At 35.8% G+C, this 16,590-nt stretch overlaps 1 protein-coding gene across 2 annotated transcripts in view; it reads left to right on the plus strand.

Annotated features, from left to right (window-relative positions):
- HOMER1 (homer scaffold protein 1) overlaps positions 1-16,590 on the plus strand; it is an 87,621-nt gene that overhangs the window by 30,414 nt on the left and 40,617 nt on the right. For both annotated transcript variants that reach the window (XM_068667661.1, XM_068667660.1), the window contains exons 4-5: positions 3,339-3,431; positions 10,497-10,639. In XM_068667661.1, coding sequence (XP_068523762.1) covers positions 3,339-3,431; positions 10,497-10,639 — 236 coding nt within the window. The remainder of the gene's footprint in view (positions 1-3,338; positions 3,432-10,496; positions 10,640-16,590) is intronic.

The raw sequence follows: 16,590 nt of genomic DNA on the forward strand, positions 1-16,590 counted from the left end.
AGAAACTTTCTCATTTATTTAAATTGGTGTGTATGTCCTAGAAGCACAAGCTCACCAATCTGGTTATAACTCTTGCTAATATTTCAAAGAATCTAGCCTAATAATTTGAAAAGCTACAGTAGATATTTTGTCAAATGACATGTTTGATTAGCAGTTACTCAGATTGTTATGATTCATGAAGAATACACAAATCTGTTGAGAAAAATAACAAGTCACCAACCTATTCGGAAGATGAATCCTCAGGACATTTTCAGGAAATTGTAGTATACTATATCAGAATTACAAACTATGATTTTGATTGTAGTAGAAGTTGCTGATCATTGCTACTTAATTTAAGATGTGAAATTTTTCATATTCATGTTGTAAAATTAATGAAGATGTATTTGAGGAAAACCAAACCGATTTAGATCATAATCTGTTTAATCACAGGAGCTGGTAGCTGTACTGGTCTTGGAATCAGAAAAGCTGAATTAGAAACCCTGAATCTGCTATGTAGTTTCAGAGAAATCACATCTATCTTTCCTTTCTTGTCTGTCTGCTCGAGTTACCAACTCTCATTTCTATGCAATGACATTGTAGTCGTGTTCACCAGAGCACTCTTTCATAGGCCTACTACTGTAGGACATGAAATCTAATTAAGGGCTAGAGGTACTACTGAATGGTAGTAATGGTGCTAACAAACTGTATCAATGGTTTTATTCAGAAACAGGTTGATTCTAGAAGTAGCCTTAAAATTGATCCTGGAACGTTTTTCTGTATTTGTTTTGAAGTCTCAAAGTGAACAGCCCTGTTATATATAATTTGTTTTACAGTAGTGTTTCTGGGCCCCAGAGAAATATTAAAAGTTCCAGGGAGCCAACAACCACAAAACACTTAGACTAGTCTGTGAGTGATTTCAGAAGACTAGTGAAACATAATCAGGACTTGTAATAAAATATTTATTATCATATATCAATATTATCAATATATCATTGTCTGCTTAGCTGTGTCTCTCTAAACAAGCAGATCACTTCTAAAGCTCATACTAAGTATCTGACTTCTGGAATACTTGGTTCATGTACCTTTGTCCTCATAAACTGATTACTAGTGTAGAGTGCGACAATGGTAGGCTCTTTCTGTATGATAGTTGTGACTGAGAATATTTGATGGAAAAGTAAGGCATAGTTACCAATTCCTTACGTACAAACAGGATAAAAGAAAATTAATTAAACATTTGTTTATCTTCACTAGACCTTTTCTCAGTATGTCAGAACACAAATTCACTTTAAGATTGTTCTGTCAGAAGTCAGGCAGAAGTCAATGGTACTTGAAAGATGATCTCTATCTTGGAGTATTCTCTTCAGAGTAGTACAGTAGTACTGCACTTATTACAGTCCCTCTTGCTGGTGTAGTAGGAGCAGAATGTCTCGTGATATTCAGTGAAAATGGAAGCTCATTTCTCAACCAAAATTTAAGTAATATAAAAGATAATATATATAAAATAAAACTTTATATAATTTAATAATCATTTAATATATACAATTATTTAATTAATCACTAAAATTAAAATTTATATAAATGTTTGTATAAAATATAAGTAATAAAATAAAGTACCAAAATATCTTGATACTCTTGATAGTATTCTGTATGGGAAGAAATACTCCTCAGATTTGCTGTCTCTTATCCCTTTGAACTAGTTGACCTTGTTTATTCTGAGTAATTTAAGAGTATGTTATATGGCAAAAGTGTCATAATGGGTATTCTCCTTCCACAATTTTTCATCTTTTCCTTAGATTATTAGTTCTCCAGAGTAGCCTTATTTTCATACCATAAGATCTCATCTTTGGTAATTACGGATTGTTTCAAGAGATTGCTATAATACGTCACATGAATGTATCAAGGAATTCTAGTAAATTTATGAAAAATTCCTCTACATTAGCCTTGTTGCCTCTTTCTCAGAATATTTAATGCCTATTTGTTTGTTTGCTGTAGTTGTTTGTTGTTTTTTTTTTACAGTTTCTACCTTCTTCTGTGATACAGAAGATCATATTAATTGCCTAGTGTTTCTTCAGTCCTGTGTTCTAGACATCAGTGGCGTCATGTTTTCTACTTATCAGTCCTCTGTTCCTCAAATCTATTTAAATAATAGGCTACCTGTGAGATTTTGAGGTCTATCTCTGAGTCCTAAATGAGTATCGTATAGATCTGGGGATCTGTTGCCAGTTCTATCATCTATTCTAAGACCTCTTTTGATGCTGGATTAGTTTTTCAGCGTGGCATTTGTCTCCTTCTGTATTCAGGAAGTGTATACTTTTAAATAATCTGCCAGCTGAAATACAGGATTCAGGAGGAGAAAAATGATACTTCCTCAAGTACTAATAGCACACCAGGAGAAGTTTAAAGACAATAAGATTTTTTGTATCTTGGATAACAAGTGAAATTCTGATTGAAAATAGTTGAGAAGATTGTGTCACACAAAAGTAGCCTTCATCTTTCTAAATGCATGCAGTGCAAAACAGCTTCTTTGTATGCTGTTGCTGGAGAAGTTTAAAAGCTATTGATGAAGGTCTCCAGTGTTTCTGCAAAATTATTTCAGTCTTTAGTTGATTGTAGTAAGATCGTATTCTGTACAAAAGTGGTAGCAAGTGAAAATGAGCGCTTGGCTGCTACAGCAATTGGTGTAATGTAAAGCTGAGACCAATGGAGCCAAAGTTTTTTCTGGCCAGAGAATCTAGGCTAAAATTGATTTAACTCTGGAACTTAAGTCTGCACGTATTTCTAAACTGTTGCTTTACAAGTACATGTAGCAGAGAAATCAAGCTTCACATGACAGTTACTACAAGAAATGAACCTGACTAAGTATTCCCACTGCTGATTTCTTAGTTTGCTATTGGAATTATGAATGTTAAAATTTGGGGAAAAATTAGCATTTTTTCAGTTAGGAAAGAATGGAGCTTTTTGAAGTGAGTAGTGACCACAGTAGGCTTCAGAACCCAATCATTCATTGTGAGGAAGAGAGTAAAATCTTAATCTGAAAGCCAATGTGTAAGTCAGTTTTACCACTATTACTAGCCATACCTGAGGGTCTTTTTAACACTGTCAGCAACAGATGAAACTTTGTTAAATCTCAATTTTCCTGCCATTTAAATGGAGTATGTTATGTCTGAAAGGTACTGGAAGGTATGTCACTGTGTAACTTGCTCAGATAAGTATCTAATAAGGAGAAAAATTAACAAGTTCCACTGACAGAATTTTATGTTGTAAAATGTTAAGTACAGCGTTCTGTTCTGCATGTAAAGTAACTACTTCACGCCTACAATCTCTCTCTCTCTCTCCCTTTTAAACTTACGTACCTTCAGTTTGCGGAAAAATTTCAGGAATTCAAAGAAGCTGCACGGCTGGCAAAAGAAAAATCCCAAGAAAAGATGGAGCTAACAAGTACACCTTCCCAAGTGAGTCTTACTGCTTGATTCAAGCCTAGTACTTTAAAGTCTATGCTACTTAACTGTTCTTAACTGTTTTAAGAATTTGTATTGTATCTTACACACACATGTTGGACTAAAAAATGATCAAGGTATTGCCCAGTTACTCTGAATCCTCTCAATTGCTCCCTGCAAAGTCCAGAAGGCTGTGTGTGGGTAAGAGATGGGGAGGGGACACAGCCAGGATAACTGACCTGAAATTACCAAAGGGATGTCCCATACCATGTTAAGGGTGGATTATTTATTTGCTTATTTAGGGAGAAAAATAGGCCTCATGTTTTTTCCTATTCCTTTCTTTGAGGTTTCCCTAGAAAACAAAGATAGTGAGCGGTTACGTAAGCAAATCTATAGTGAAGACTTCTTGTGTCTTTTCCTATTATATCTGTGAAACTTAAGTTGATACATTGTAAAGAACTTAATATAAGAATCATAAAAACAAAAATCAAAGCCAAACCAGCAAACTATTTTTGCTTATTCCCTACTGTGTGGTACCCATTTGTGAAATGTGTTAAAGGGAGATGACAGTCACATGCGACTTTTATTACATTTAGCTATGTTGTAAAACAAGAGTCCAAAAAAGACATCTTAAAACATACAAACTGGTCTAATATAGGCCCAACAGGAAGTTAACTTAATATAATGTAATCATACTGACATTAGTCATGTATAAAATTAATTTACTTGAAAATGGATGCTTTGAATTTGCTTTGAAAAAAAAAAGTAATTTTATGAGGAATTTATGGCTCTCTCTTCCAGCGTTTCTGGCTCTGTGTGTAGCCATGTTTTATTTTAAGTGATAGTAAAGACAAAGGTAATTCCTGCTTTTGGAGAATGAAGCAGCTTTAAAACTTCAGTAGGGACTCCTGAGTTGAGTAGGATTAATGTAGCTGAGTCTTTTTTTTTTTTCTGGGGAGTGCATCTTTGTTCATTGAATCAGTGCATCTCTTGGGTGCTTTGCACTACATTATGCTTTGATGGAAGAAGGATGGCAGGCAGTTTACAAGATGCTGTAGAAATAGGCTTATTGCTACCAGAAAGCTACATCTGGTGCTCTTCCAAGAGAAGTCAATGGAACAACCACAAGCATATACACAATGAACCAGCTTCATGTTTTCCCTGGCAGGCATTTTGCCCAGGTGCTCAGTTGGCTATGAGTATTAAAAGGAAGCTGATAGCTGTACCGTAACAGGAGAAAAAAAAATCAGTCTTTTTTCAGCCTTTTTTTTTTTTTCGGGTTTTCTTGACTGTCCCTAAAGTTATGGCAAATTCCATAAATAACCACGTAGACAATAAATATGGGTATTTTGTTGCTATAACCTAGTATACACTCAGTTTTACAGCCAGTTGAGTACTTCAGCCAGGCCTCCAGTTACTCAGTGTTACAGGCAAAGCAATTACTGTGCTTCTATTTTGACACGTTGATTAATAGTCTGGACTCCAAAGTTAAATCTGACATTGTCAAATGGAGTGACTTACTTGGTTTGGACATAATTTTGAATTACTCAGAGACAGGATGCTTTCATCTGGCTGTTGCCTATGGTTAAAGCTTTCTCTTATTCTGCATGAGCTATTAATATTGTTCATTTTCCTGTACAGATTTCCCTGTATACTTGGAGCCCAACATTTTATGCTGTAGGCAGCTATAGAAGCGTTACCTTGAGCAATTCGATAATGCACGTTGAGAGCTGCAATTTAATTACTGCACACTTAGGAATAATTTCATATTCAGGCCTTACTTTTCATTTCTTGGCTTTTAGCTGTGTTGATAAGTTAGTGTATTATTTCAAAAGATACAGTTAGTGCAAGTGCTGACACATCAGCATAATAGCCGTCACATACTTAATGCTTCTCATTAGTTCCCCAGAGAGAAGGGAGCTGAATCAGGAACTTTGGAGTTTAGAACAGATGAGAAGTGATGGTTTCACAGCATACTGTAACATTTCCATAGTGCTGGGGCTCCTTCAAAGACATTAATGACTTGGTGTTGAAGATGGGTGGTGGTTGGTAGTGGGGAAGGGAGCTGGGACCCTAGAGGCACTTGATGGAGTACTTTCTGTCACTTTGATTGTCTACCAAAAATGATAGCAAAATACGTAATTCCAGTGTTGCATTTCTCAGTCATTTTACAGCTCTCTTTCCCCTTGCTCTCTGGGGACAGCAACAGGACCCGAGGGAATGGCATGGAGCTGGGATGGGAGGGTCAGGCTGGAGGTTATGGAAAGGTTCTGCACCCAGGGCACTGGGACAGGCTCCCCAGTGCCATTATCCCACTGCTCAACTTAAATTTTGCATTCCTATTGTTTCTTTAGTACTGCTTGTTCTCCTCCTATTGACCTGCAGCTTTTGCTTTAATTTCCCAGAATAGCAGGTGATGTATAAACTCACCATTGAACTTGATTCTAAAAGGAACTTTACTTGTCCAGAGAAGGACAGTGGTCTCAACCAACAAATTACAAAAGAGATGCTGCTTTGTTATGTGTAAGTCCCACTGAGTGCACTGCTTTCTTCAAATAAAGAGAAAAGCATTATTGCTGTGTCAAAAACTTGCACTTTCTACCCACCTCTATTAGGATATATATAATAATACAAATGGGCTGTCTGGAGACTTCAGTCCGAGGTGTACTTGAAATAAGTTGTCTATTTTGGTACTTCTAAGATCACCTGTGCACAGAGGTACCCCATCTGTTGTCCTTTTATCTCAGGTTTATATAATAGGGTTTTGCAAGGGTCTTACCTCGTTTATATAAAAATAAAATGCTGTCCCTCCCTGCTCTGACACTTCTTCATTTCCAGACTCATCCTTCAATAAGAGAATTATTTTTTTTCATGACATAAAACCCATGACAAGCCACCTATGGCCCATTTTCAGTTGCAGGTTTTCTTGTATACTGAAAGAACAACACTTTGTTCTGCAGTTCACCAAGCTGCATGAAGCAGTAGCCCGAAAACCTTTTTTATTTCTACTTTTTTTTTTTTTTAAACTAAATTTAATTAGGTTCAAGTACAGAACAAAATGGTGTGGGTTGGGGTGCCTTACCCCCATAGTCTTAAAACCAACTGGAGTCTGAACATCTGTATTTTCTTCTTTAAGCCACAATCTGTCCTCAGATATTTCTTCGGACCATTGTCATTTTAATAATATACCTGAAATCGCGTGGTGAGTAACTTATTCAAAACAGTTCAACTCTTCCTTAAGTAATTCTGAGCCCCTCCCATGCACACTATTAGGAATAGTTAAGTTTTAGTGTTATTTTTTTTTGTTTTTTTTTTTTACAGTGCAAGGAATTGGATGATTTGGGCAAAATGGTTGCAGTTCTATCGCTTGTTGGCTTCTTTGTGCAAGCTTGCAAAGCTTTTGTTTGCTTATAAAACTTGTGAAAAAATGACTGTGGGATGTTTGATTTTCTATACTAGAAATACTATAGTGTCATATTATAGTTTCTGAATTGGTAGCTGACAGCTGTGTGCTGTTGCCAATCAGTGCTGAACAGAGAAGCTCTTTGAAGAATGGCAACTCCAGGGTAGTGGATGGAATGCTTAATAGCAAAAAAAGAGAATAATAATTAAAAAAAAAAATGATTTAGCTTGTTCTTATTTTTAGAACAACATCCTCCTTTTCTACTGTTCTGTATTTTTTCACCATTGAAAGTTGGCCTGATTGGTGCTGTGAAGTCTGCTTGTTTTACTGTAGAGACTATTCTTTGGCTGCATGTTTACAGGATTCTGAAATTTTAGACATCTTTTGATGCATTGCTCTATGTTATGCATAGTTCGAATACCACAGGCACTGTCACTTATATATTTTTTGGCATCACCAGCATCCTGCCTCTCATTAGTAGGGCCAGGGCTCCTTTATACTGTGCAGATCTATGACAAACTCTAGAATAACAAAATACTCCTGAGTATAATTCTCACTAACTCGTGTAAATCCAGGACTGGTGAGTGACTTGAAGTTCAATATCCTCCAAAAACCTATATATGATATGATAGTGGCCTTATACACAGGAGAGCTGGTAATCCTTTCTTCTCAAATGTATGAAATACCTATTCGTAGTGCTCTTGAGAGGAAAATAGCAGACCTTAAAGTATATAATTTTTTTTCAGAAATACATGACATTTTCAATTTAAGCACTGTTTTCTCCATACAGGATCTATGCAGTGAATGTTACAACTAAGTTATCCTACTCTTTTGACAGGAATAGAGGGGTGAATATCTTTTTAAGCTAACCATAGTTTCTTCCCCAGCTCTGCAAAACCATCTGATTTGGATATGTGAAATTATAATGCAGAATAAAAACTTGGTTACTTAATCTCACAAAAAAATGATTCTATAATTCTTTTGTTCTCTCTAAATAATATAAAATGCAAATAAGTTAGTTGTAAACTTTTTTTTTTTCCAGTGTAAGTGATGCTTTTTCTGTTGCATTTGGTACTTTATTCATAGACAGCTTCATTACAGTTGGCTGCAAATAAATGTGGCAGGGATAGTTGTGAGTGTATGAGAGCACTGACTGACCTATATTAGCAGAAGAAATATGTACTAGGTTATGATGCTTCTCTGCTACATACGTATCAGCCCCTCATGAATTTGCAGGCAGTGAAACTTTAGGTATCACATAGACTGCAGTGTTTCTCTGTGTGAATTTTTGTCACTTGAATTTCATTCAAATTATAAGTCTATGAAAGTGCTTTACTGAAGAATAAGCCTAGGTAGAACCTACACATTTTTCTTATAGTGAAATAGTTTTCACGCTTTTATAAATAAAACATGTTAATAAATAATCTTTGGCTTTATTTGTGCAATAATAATGTTGCAGGAATTTCAGCTTAAAGATAAAAACAAACCAGTCTTTATGTGATGTAGTATGTATTTTTCAGAACATGTAGTACAGCTGGAGAAGAGGAGGTAGTAACAGATTTTGGGGCCCATAATGCCTTTCATTTAACGTTAATGGAAACTGTTTCCCACATCAGAGGAAAATAATAGACAAAAATGCCTAATTTGTATAACACAATGTATATACCTGAATATCTTGCCAGCTATGCTTTCTTTTCACACTTAATTTCAATTCAGTTTCAGTTCATTAAAAGCATTCTGTAAAAATCAAGATTTATTTTTTTTACTTTTATATTATTATGGAAAAAAATAAACAATTTCTCTGAAAGTAGGAAACAATTTATGTTCATATAATAAACAATTTGCATTTATTGTATAAATTAATTTGTGTAACAAATTAGGATCATTATTTTCTTCTTTATAACCCACAGGAATTTAATAAAAAGGTGCAGAATGGAGACAGTTGTGCACATGTGGTGTTGCTTGATAAACACTAAATACAATAGAACTTCAAGTTAGTATTAAAATGTTATAGTACAACTCTATCACCCACTAGTTTGTGTTGTAGAGTAAGACACTTGTCAGAATGTGAGATATGTCTCATTATGTGAGAAGTCAGAATAAAAGCACAATTTTGATAATTGTTGTGCTGCAACTGCTTAATGTAATTCAAAGTACGATGAAAACTTTGATCTACTGTATTGTTGGCTAAGTAACACCCAGTGCTTTGTGGAAGGTGACGTTGACAGCAAGAACTTAAATTCATCAAAAGATCTGCATTTTTCCATCTGGTTAAATCTACAAGTCCTGTGCCACCTTTCCTATAGATGGAGGATCAGATTCATTACTGGCTTTCAAAAAGCCTAATCTGTGTAAAGTAGTTGAAGGCTGCAAATGGAGGCTCAAAATTAGAGCTTGATCTCTTAAGACAGTGAGCATCTCTAGGTACTTAGCAGTTCCTTCTGTGACCGCTGTTCTTCAGCTTTCCATGCAGAAAGAAAAATTCAAAGAGCTGGAAAGAGAAGCAGTTAGCCTTTCAGAGACTGTGCTTGTGGTTCAGATTAGTTATATTAAATAGCAGCATTATCTGTTACCCATGCAGATGTTTAGATGTTTTGTGGCCATAGAGATGCTTAGTTTTTGGAAAGCTTGTTATTCAGCCATCCTCTACTGTTTAGACACCCCTCCATGACATCCACTGAACTCTGTTCATGAGTCTTCTTCCTTGGAGTTAGATGATTGATTACTAAAAGCTTAGTAAAGTATTTTAAAATCAAGATGAGCTACTTAGCTTATGACTCTATTATCTCCTTTGAAAGACATTATTTGAAAAAGAATATATTAGGAAAGAAAATGCTAAAATTAAACAACATACAGGGATTGGATGTGGGCTACATGGTTACATTGTTTTTTAAAAAATACATGCTTTTTGGCAACTAGAAAACAGCAAATAGTATTTGTTGGTCAAAATACAAATGTACATGCTAGCATGGTAAAGGCTGATTGAAAATGCACCAGTGCCTTCTGATAGGAGGTAGCCATTGATTTTTATTTTTTTTATTTTATTTTCAGGTATCCAGTTATGTAGCAGTAGTGGAAGCTGTCTGGTTGTTGGAGTATTATCCTTCCCAGATAGTACCACCAACAGCAAGAGTGAGGGCCAGGCTAAGGTGACTGTGGAAGTTTTGCAGGGACTTTGCTGGCCAAGTGTTCTTTACAAGTGAGGCTGAAGTGTGAGGCTGACTGTACTAACAAGGGCCCTCCCACTGTTCACTTTGGTTAATACTGAATGTGAAGGTTGGATTTTGAAACACATATCAGAATTTGTTTGTTTTGTGTTAGAATATAGTGAGAGATAAGAATGCTGGGTGTAAGCAGTCATCAGTTTGTGATTGAATGTAGCATCAGGCAAGAGTGAGAGAAGTCTGTAGTAAGCAGGATGATGGAGGCTTACAAAGAAAATCATATGCCAGCTGTGTTTTGCACAAGATGGTGTGAACTGATGGTAATACGCTTCTCAATTAAAATCACATGATGAAAAATATCTATGGGAGATGTAGGAAATCTGTGAGCCTCATATCAATATTGCCTAAAATTAATATCTTATTTGAGAATTATTGTTAGTGCTTATAAGGACATTGCCTTCCTGAGGAGGTCAGTTTGAAATTCTAATTTATTATTTGTTTGTTTTACTTAAGGAATCAGCTGGAGGGGATATTCAGTCTCCTTTAACACCAGAAAGTATCAATGGGACAGATGACGAGAGAGCGACGCCGGAGGTGACACAGAATTCAGAACCAAGGGCTGAACCAACCCAGAACGCATTGCCATTTACCCATAGGTACAGATTCCATTCCCACATCCTAATCAAGTGATACCTGTCTCCTTCCTCGTTAAAGGGACCTTCTCCCATGTTGTGGCTTCCACCTGGCACAGTTAAGAATTAAGTTACCTGATTTTTAATAAAATATAAAATACAGGACTGGCTTTCAGATTTGCAATATACTCTTTTTTTCACAAACCAAAACCACGTATGAGGAAATCTCTTGGAATGAGACTGGGGAGGCATTATTTTATAACTATATCAGCTGAGTGCAATCATTTGAACACTCATTAGTGCAGGTGTCCCTTTAACAGGAAGCATTATTTCAATGTCTGAGATCTTAAAGTTAACCACTTCATAGAATATTCCAATTAAATTTATTTTTTCTGCACACTTTCTTTAAATGACTGATAGTATTGGATCAGCCTTTCAGTGACAAGTTGTTGGAAGAAAAGGGACTCTTACAATGCTTCTGGATTATACAATTTAAAGCAATCTTTAATTAACAGTTCTGACAGTTGAAAACATTTTTCAACTTGTATTGAGAACAGAAGAGATGTGTAGTCCTGCTCCAGACTGAATTATTCATTGCTCTAGGAAGCAACCTGATCTAGTGAGAGGTGTCCCTGCCCATGGCAGGGGGTTGGAACTGGATGACTTTTAAGTCCCCTCCAACCCAAACCATTCTGTGATTCTATGAATGCTGTACTTCATTGTTCTTTAAAAAAGAAGAACTTTTTATTTAAACAATGAGTTAAGATGGATGTATCTTGCTTGTTAAGTTATCATTAAGTGGGATACACTTAATAAAACACATTATGGACTGAGAACATGTAGAGTACTATAAATATTTGGTGAACTTAGAGCAAAACTAAGTATTCTACATTTATTTATGTTTAAATAACACGGTCTTATTGCAGCTTAAGTTGAATTTAAGATCAATATCTGGGGAACACTAGCACCTCAGATATATCATGCAAATAATTTGAAATGAGTAAAGATGGTATTGTTGAAGAGTTCTCATTTTATGTAAGAGAATAATGCTATTAAAGGTATCTGGAAAAAATAATCTACATTTTCAAATGAGGAAAAATAGGATAATTTTGCACTAATTTTTTAGCAGAATGATTCTGTTTATTTTTATACTTCAGCTATTACCAGTGCATCTATCATATATTTTAGAAGAAATGGTGCTTTGTAAGAGTACTATGTGCATGTTGAAAGAGTATTACAAATGTTGCACATCTGTCAGTGTTCTGTAAAGAATCTGTTTAAACTTGTTACTTCTGCGTTGGAATTCTCAATATTTTTGTGAAAAGTAGTTGTGTTAAAGTCTACACACTAGAAATGTTTCTATGTTGTAGCTGCAAGATCTTCCCTCTCTTTTTGTATACGTAAATGTGTTCTCTGGTATGCTAATGTAGTGACTACTTTGCTCTGCATTGAGCCTGACCGAAGATATTTTTGAAACTGTCCAGTTGTAAGATGGGATAGAATAGAGGTTATAAAATGTACATTCTTTGCATTTTTCTTTCATGTATGCAGTGTGAGTGCCTTTTTTTAGTTTATTGCCCTGTCATATACCACTAGCTAGAATAATTTTTATAAACAAAAATTTGTGTAGGCCACTGAAAAGCTCAACTGAGGCTTTTTATATACTGCTACTTAACTGAAAAGAAAATGCTTTTAAGTGCTTTCTCACGATTTTTTCTCATATAGAAGGCAAAGAAGCCTTTTATATGTGTGTGAGTGTCAAGGAACACTATCTCAACCAGAGGGAAGCTACCATTTAAAATCCTATATATTTCAGAAGTCTCCAGGTACTTCCCAGCCACCATAATGTTTTACAAGTTGATGTCTGAACTCTGTTTGGGAATGAGCTGCCTCAATTGGATTTAATTGTTAGCTGTAATGAAACTCTAATGAAGGCTCTCTAAAATGGCACTATATAACACATGCATGAAAGAGATGGAAGGTGGGGCCTCCAGGATTGTGTTAGCTGTGTCTAAGTGGGCATGTTTTTGAGAAGACGTGATAATATTAAGTGGGCAACTAAGTAGAGATACTTGTGTTGGCTGGAAGAGTGCTCTCTGCAGGCAGTCTGCCTGTCCTTGATTTAAAAAGAAAAAAGGTAAACTAACCTTTACACTCTGATCATTTGCAACTCCTTGGGCTTTCCATGTGTCAGTGGTACAGAAAGGGATTGTAGCCCTCATGGTTTCCTTCCTTTTGCTGAAGCTGTGTGTTGGTGGCGCTCCACGTTTGACAGAGAAGTGCTGCCATGCTGAACCCTTTCCCTCTGCACCCTGTTGACTCCTGCCGATCAGTGAGCCTTCTACAACCTGTGTTTCAGCAAAAGGAAAGTTTAGGTAGTGCTTCTGGGTGAGGAGGATAGTACTGGAAGGTGTGTGTCTAGTCTTGCGTGCAGCAACGCTATGTACATACTTTTATTTCAGGAACTGGTCAGATGGTAAATGCTTTTCAGAAGAAAAGGTTGTACAGTAATCCCTCCAATGAGTTCAGCTGTAGGGGATGTGAGAATTACTGATGCTGGCTGTGCTTCACTTCTCCCGTGAATAGGAAAGCTATATTCTACTATAGCATGGCAGTACCTGCTCATCCAGTGAATGTCCTCAGCATAGGCTGGAGCATAGGAAAGGCACATGTGGAGCCACTTGGCAGGAGCCTGGGCAGCCAAAGGGCAAAAGTTGAAGTTTTGTGGGCAGGACAAGGTGCTGTGGCACCACATTGTTGAGGTGGGAACCACATTGCTGCTGAGAGGGTCAGTGAGCACAGCTGAGTGCAGGCATCTTGGCAGTAGAGGATGGAAGTAAAAGGTTGACAGGGGTTGTTTATCAAAACAGTGATCTGGGGAAGGAGTTTATATGTTTTTGTGTGAACTGGAAGGGCTTGATAGGAGCTGACAAGGTCAGAAACCAGAAGTGTGGAGTTCATGTGTTAGTCTACATCTTGTCATTTTTAATCTGCATACTTGAAAAATGTTCAATTTCATTTTGTTATAACACATCCTCTCTGGACAGATACGGCGTCTTCTGCAAGCATTCTTCTCTGCACTTCGTATGTTCTGGTGTAGGTAGTTGAGCTTGTCTTGTTTCTGCAGCATAAATGTAGACTACTTCGGTATTTATAGTTATTTTTTGACCATTTATACCCAAAAGCTGAATAAAAGCATTATGCAAGTCACCAGAGTTTTGTTATTAGAACTTCAGTTTCCAATTATTTCAGTAAATAATTGCTAGTATTGAAATGAACTTTGACTAGTATATATCCACAATTCCATTCATATCCCATGAGCATAACATAGCAAAAGTCAGTCTAGTTGCTTCAATTTATCCCTAACTGGGAAATCCTAAAGCTCTTCACAAGCAGTGTGATTCTAGTCAGATGCTTGAGAGAGAGGGATATTAAACAGTCATCAGCCTTGCACAGAAAGATAAACTCTTGCAATTAAACCTCTTTTAAACCTTTTTTTTTTTAACTAAATATGGTTAATGTTGAATTATGAAGTAATATCACTTGGGAACTTATTTTGATGTATAGCCTGAGCACTGCTGTCATTACTAAATGTTGCCAGAATAAATGAAAATAAAAAGCATAAACCTGACATTAGAATTTTAATAATCTTGACTGAGACACTGATCAGTCCTTTTCTGAACTGTGATTAGTCCAGGAATGCTTTTTTGTAACAAATGCTTGTTAATCAAATCTAATATTTAAAATATGACTGAAAAAGGTATAGATTTCCTTTCTTAACTAAATTGTGGTCTGCTTAGATATTGTTATTTTTTATTTCTTCCTTTTTCCCCCCAATATTTTGCATATTATTTAGTGATAGTTTTTTTTAAACTGAAAAATAGGTTGGTCATGAAATGGAGTTTGGAGAGAAAAAGATGCTAAAAAAATTTGTAACCACTTATGATGTGCCTGCACCTTGCTTTTAAATAAAAGTTTTAATCATGCCGGTGCACAGTACAGAATGCCTAGTCATCTGAATGAGCCTAAAGGAATACTATTCTAAGCTTATTCAGCCTTAGAATATAAGTCAAATACAAAAACTGAATAGTATGTAAATCTCCAACTGCTGCTTGGGATGTTTTGGTACCTGCTTGGTGAAATCTGCATAGTGAAGTTGCTTTTACTCCCCCTTTGAAAAGAATACATTTGTTTGTAACAAGTTTTATTCCATTCTTGGCGCTTTAGAAAGCTGTGGGATAAAACATACTTTCAGAAAAAAAACTTACTATAAGAGGATTCTTCTGGGATGAATCTTGAACGTCTTCAATTTTCTGTCAAGCATGACTTGAACCTGTTATGTCATTTTTTCATGTAATAAGCTGTTCCATCTAAACTTAATGAAACCTGGATTTTCTATAACAGTGTTTCAATTAGACAATATACATGTTTGTTGCTTGTTCGTTAAAATTCCTATTTTTGTATTCAAACAAGTTTTTAATATGAAATTTTGACTCATTGCCTTAGTGAAAATGGACTTATTTCAAATGATGTTTATATCTTAGATATGTTATTGTCTAGATAGCTTACTATTTAATAATGCTGCATGTAAATCCAATGCTGTAACAACAAAAAAGATAAGATCCTCCTAAGATCTTGCTGCTAGCTCATGTTCCTTAACTGAGTTTTCATTAAAAGTTGTATGCAGAAATCTGTTCAGTAGACTTTTCACTTTGCGTATCATAACCATGCACTTCTATAAGCTTAAAATATTTTAGTTACCTTACAGTAAAAGTACTTTGTGGATCATGTTGAATTAAGTTGGCTTTGAAGACAAGTTTTGAGGTAATAAGTTTTTGTGCTGTTTTTTTTTTTTTTTTTTTTTTTTTGTTTTGTTTTTGTTTTTTTTTTTTTTTCCAATTTATAGTCAAATCCTAATGCTTGGATATTCCTTAGTGTTATATGTAGCTTTTTTACCAAATGGGGTGGGAGCATGCATAACTTTAACTCTTGATTTTCAACACTGTCTAAGCTGATTGTAGCATTAATTCATGTTGTGAGGAACCTCAGGAGGTGTTTAATGCCAGTTCCTGCTCAAATATGTCAGCCATGAGATCAGACCAGGCTGCTCTAGGTCTTACTAGTTGGTTTGAAAACTTCCAGGAATGGAAATGGCTAAAGCTAGACTTTTTTGAAAAGGTTTATCTATAACATAAAAGGCAGTAACTGTTTCCAGACTGCATGGTGCTATAACGAACTGTGGCATCTTAGAGCACATCAGAGGAACACTGGTAAATTAAATTACTCTGTTGAGAAAAGGTTATTATTTCTTCAGGCACATTTAGAAAAGAAACTCAAAGGTCCCCACTGTCAGTATAAGCACTGGTTAATAGAGCAACTTACAAGTACTTCTTGACTTCACCTCAAACAACATTTTGTTTGATGTTGTGAAGGCCTTAGTTGTGTTATTCTTCTTCCTCTTGTGCTCTACCAGCAAGACCCTGGTGGTCTCAGGAAGAAGCACATGGAGAAGGATTGTTCTTCCTTTCCTCCCTGACCCAACTCCCACTGCTTCCCTCACTCCTACACTTATGCCTAGGTGACTGGGATTTAGTTCGAGTCAGACAACTTTGCAATAAAAGTTCTTGCTAGGAAATTAGTGGTTTGAAGTGAAGATCTTGTGTTTGTGTAAATTATTTTTTCTCTGACTTCCCTGATTGTAACAATTACTGAAAGTGCTATAGGAAATCTGGAATATGTGCTAAACCTTTACATATTTTCAATCCAGTAGTGTGTCAAGCACAGTATAGTACATCTCATACTGTAACATTTCCATAAGATGTCTCTAGGTATGGAAGGAGAGGTGGAGAGGACTTGTATATACTACTAGAAGAATGGCCATGGTATATGTGTTGCTTACAAATACTTTCAAATAAAGCAGCTGATAATATATATTATAATGTTTGCGGGAATGGATGACAGCCAAAACTAAAAAT

The sequence above is a fragment of the Anas acuta genome, chromosome Z, assembly GCF_963932015.1.
Source record: "Anas acuta chromosome Z, bAnaAcu1.1, whole genome shotgun sequence".
In the NCBI taxonomy this organism is placed as follows: Eukaryota; Metazoa; Chordata; class Aves; order Anseriformes; family Anatidae; genus Anas; species Anas acuta.